This window comes from Cyprinodon variegatus, unplaced genomic scaffold (genome assembly GCF_000732505.1).
Source record: "Cyprinodon variegatus isolate N-32 unplaced genomic scaffold, C_variegatus-1.0 Scaffold223, whole genome shotgun sequence".
Taxonomy (NCBI): domain Eukaryota; kingdom Metazoa; phylum Chordata; class Actinopteri; order Cyprinodontiformes; family Cyprinodontidae; genus Cyprinodon; species Cyprinodon variegatus.
This window is the reverse complement of record NW_015150676.1, coordinates 66653-70872: the sequence shown is the minus strand read 5'-3', so window position 1 is coordinate 70872 and position 4220 is coordinate 66653. Positions and strand designations below refer to the sequence as shown.

General features: G+C 40.9%; 1 protein-coding gene across 1 annotated transcript in view; it reads left to right on the top strand.

The window, feature by feature from the left end:
• The first annotated feature begins 1949 nt into the window (after nt 1–1949).
• The window catches only part of hand2 (heart and neural crest derivatives expressed 2), a 10169-nt gene continuing 7898 nt past the window's right edge, over nt 1950–4220 (top strand). Inside the window, exon 1 of the mRNA XM_015380849.1 lies at nt 1950–3066. Coding sequence (XP_015236335.1) covers nt 2449–3066 — 618 coding nt within the window. The 5' untranslated portion in view covers nt 1950–2448. The remainder of the gene's footprint in view (nt 3067–4220) is intronic.

Below are 4220 nucleotides of genomic sequence, written 5' to 3'. Positions count from 1 at the left end.
TATATATATATATATATAAACTGAAATGTACAGTATATAAACTATATGAACCCTAAAGTGCCTTGTGATGTGTTATAAATTGGCGCTATATAAATAAGCTGAATTAAATTAAATTATATACATACATATATATTTATGTATATAGAGTAATGTATATTTATTTGTATATATATATATATATGTATGTATATTTATTTGCCTTTACATGAAACTGTTTTGTGTGGCCTGTGTAAGGTGCTTTTATGAACTAGACCTGGTGTGCTTAGTAGGGAGTATGTTTTGAATGGGGCTGCTAATTTCTCTTTCTACTTTTTATTTATCATTTTATTTTTATTTTTGCTTGTCCAACCTTGTAATTGAAAAGCTTTGGTTGGTAGTCAAATGGAATGTTTTTTTTTTTTTTTTAAATCAAAATATTTTTATTAGTATTGGGTTTTAGTATTTTTGCTGCTTTAGTAAAAACTTTTCCAGAACGTTATTTCCAAACGTCATTATTCCTTTGATCTCCATTGACAAGTTTTTTAGAGTAACAGCATAAAAGAAAAAGCTGCTTTAGAGTCAGCTGGTCATATTATATGCAGGGCTGCTGAATGCTCTGCAGAAAAAGGAAAAAACATAAGTTAGCTTGAAACCCTCCAGGCCTCCATACCAACAGCACTACAGTGAACTGGTACTGATTCACCAGCCTGGTGAAAATATTTCATTATTTCTAACTCATCTCTACTGTCCTCTGGAAGAGCGTTTTCTTTGTTATGGTTTTCTGCACTTTTGTAAACTAATCTTGCTTTATAAATAGGCTTTAAAATGAGTGGAAAGGTTTAATTTATTTAGTTAATTTCAAGATCAACACTGGTGCGTTTATATAAGAAGGGAGTGGATCATCTTGGTTTATTTAATTGTTTAAAATTACGTAAAAGGGATATAAGCTGTGGTAATTATGAAAAAAGTCGGGAATAGTCTTTGATTTTTAGCACGTAGATCAAAATAAAGCGTAAAAAAAAAGCGCCAATAAGGAAAGAACTCTGATATCCATGCGCGCTGTGAGCCAAACAGAGACAGGGACAGCCTTAGGGCTGAGCGCGACGGACAAGACTACTAATTACTACAAAATAATGATAATTATAATAATACTAATACTACTAATAATAATACAAATAATGATAAAAAATAATAATAAAGTATGATCACTTATTATTATTGTTACTAGCATTACAACCAATGATATGCTATTTACTATTACATCAGCGTTTTGTAGCTTTTATTTAATCAGCACTTTAAATTATTTGATTAAATACGTAATGAGCGGGAGAATCTATTACATATAATATAAAGAATAAATTGGATTTTACTTTTTTGCTTTGAAGAAATAAAAAAAATCGTATATGATCATAATTTATAGGAACTATTTAAAAAAAAACTTTAAATGGACAAATATCACTTAGATGTAAACTTTGGACAGTTTTCCACAGCATCACTGAAAAAAATACAAAACAAATATAATCTCACATAATAATCTCAAATCCACGCCACCGATTGGAATTTCAGGTATAAATGTTATCGCAAAAATAAAAAAGAAAAAACAGTCTGCGCGCGCATTAAATATATTTAATTTCTAGAAAGACACTAAATAGATAAACAAAGCTTCTGCTGCATGAACCTCATGTCTCAATAAAGTCATTTTTACTGTCTTGCAGTTTATCAATCACTTCATCTCGCCTCATTGGTGATCTATCAGATTTTGCCGCGTGCGTAAAAAGGATGGCTGAGGGGCGCGCGGGTTTGCGCATGTGCCAGCGGGCCTCCTTAGCAGGCCTATCGACATTAAAGACAAGTGGGTTATACAGAGCCTGGAAATGCATGGGGCCCGATCAGGGGACAACCAACTTCATGGAGCCTCTGGAATCAGCCCCCCTCTGGCTCTCTCTCTTTCTCTGACCCTCCCTCCCTTTCTCTCCCTCTCTCCCTCCCTCTCTCTTGTAGCCAGGCGGACTCTTCATCAGTCAGTCTCAGAGGGGTGACCCAGGATCGGCTCAGGCTGCTCCCTCTTAGCGCACAGCTCTGCTGCTGACAGTTGACAGCTGACTGACGGAGATGAGCTGCAGGAGAGGGAAGAGGGAAGAGCCCAGGTCTGTTTTCCTGTGAGAGAGTCTCTGCAGTCTTACTTCACCACGACCAAAAGATGAAGAAGTGCGACGTTCAAAACAAGGAAGTTGTTCCAGCAGCAGAGAGCGGCCTGCAGGCCCGGTGAGTGTCCCGGGAATACTGAGCGGGGATTCCCTGATGGGAATATTATCCAAGATGCAAAAATCTGCACGGAAGGGATTTTAACCAAGGCGCCCCCCCACCACCCTGCAGCATCTGTTTGGCCCCTTTTAGGTCTGTCTGCTTGTGTGTGAGTGTGTGTGAGTGTGTGTTCTCGCGCCGGAGTGTGCCACAGTGAGCAGGACTATGAGTCTGGTCTCGGGCTACCCTCACCACCCGATCATGCACCACCACGACAGCCACCACTATTCGCTGCACGCGGCGGCCGGACGGTGCCACGAGGACAGCGGTGCCCCTCCGTACTTCACGAGCTGGCTGATCAGCCACGCGGACATGTCCCCCACAGACTACAGCCTCGCGCCGGGCTACAGCCCGGAGTATCACACCAACAGCGGGGGCGACTCCTCCGGCGGCCTGGACGCGCGCCATCACCACCACTACGGACCGGGAAACCACCTCCTCCCGGGTCCCGGGACCATCTCGGTGAACGGAGCCACGGTCGGCATGCATCACCACCATCACCACGCGCACCCCCGCACCATTAAGCGGAGACCCACCGCAAATCGCAAGGAGAGGCGGCGGACCCAAAGCATCAACTCGGCCTTCGCGGAGCTCAGGGAGTGCATCCCCAACGTACCGGCAGACACCAAGCTGTCCAAGATCAAGACTCTGCGGCTGGCCACCAGCTACATCTCCTACCTGATGGACATCCTGGACAAGGACGGCCAGCACGGAGACACGCAGGCGTTTAAAGCCGAACTGAAAAAAACGGAGGCCCGGGATGAACGCAGGAAAAGAGAGACGGTAAGGCAGCCAAAGGTCCCCGCTATTATTACACTAAAGAAAAACACAATCTAAGATTTAAAATCTCATGACGCACTGAAAACTGCCCCCTGACTTTTTCAAAATAAACAGCCCAGAATAACAAATGCGCTTTGGAAAGAAGAACAGTAAAATGGTGAAATGTTTAAAGCGCAGCTTTAGGGAGAAGCAGCTCCGCTCTGCGCGTCCTGCTGCACCGAGCTGTGATTTATTCCTCTGACACGAGCCGTGACCTGAATTCACAGCCAGCCACTGCGCCGAGAAGATGTTAGATAGTTGTTTTACACGCTTCCACGCTCATTTGGCCCGTTAGTCGTGTCCTGAATGGTTTATCTCAACAAGATTGATGACTTGAGCTTCGCAGTAGAAAATCCTTTAAAAGTTTTGTCCTCTGCAGGGCTGCTGCCTGAACACCAGAGAAACCTTACAGACATTTAAACCTCTAATTTACTAAATACTCACTTCAGGAAGATAAAGAGCGGCGCCATCCTACGCAACACAAAACAAACAAATTGGTTTGGGCTAAATATACAGACACCCTGGAAATAAACAAATATAGTGGTCTATAGACGGCATTTCTAGTTTTTATAAAATAGTTTTATCATTTAAGATAGTTGATTTATTTTTCTAACACCTTATTCAACCACAATCATCCATGAGATATAATTAACGCTTTAAAATATGGAAAATAACATTTAATAAAATGGTTCATAATTTTCTTTATAATCTCAGCTAATTAATTAAGTATTTAAAAAATATACAACTATTTTCATAAATAAAAAACTAGGTCATTTTTTTCCTTGTTTGCGTTTCACTGGAGGCGCGTTAATATGCGGTAAGAACTTAAACTCAACTGAGGACTGGGTAAACAGTGGAAGGACGGCTTCTGTTTGCATGGATCTACAACTGCCCAACATGGATTACTTCTAATTTAATGATAGGAATCAAGGGAAACGGCCTTTTACAGCTAAAATATCCGCCGTAATCATTGCCATGTAGTAAAAAAAAATAAATACAAACATTTCGACTTGGATCCATTATTTTGAGACGCAAATCGCAAATTATGTATATGTGACTTTATACCTTACAAAAGTAAAAAAAAAATTATGCACGCATAGTACACATATATATATATA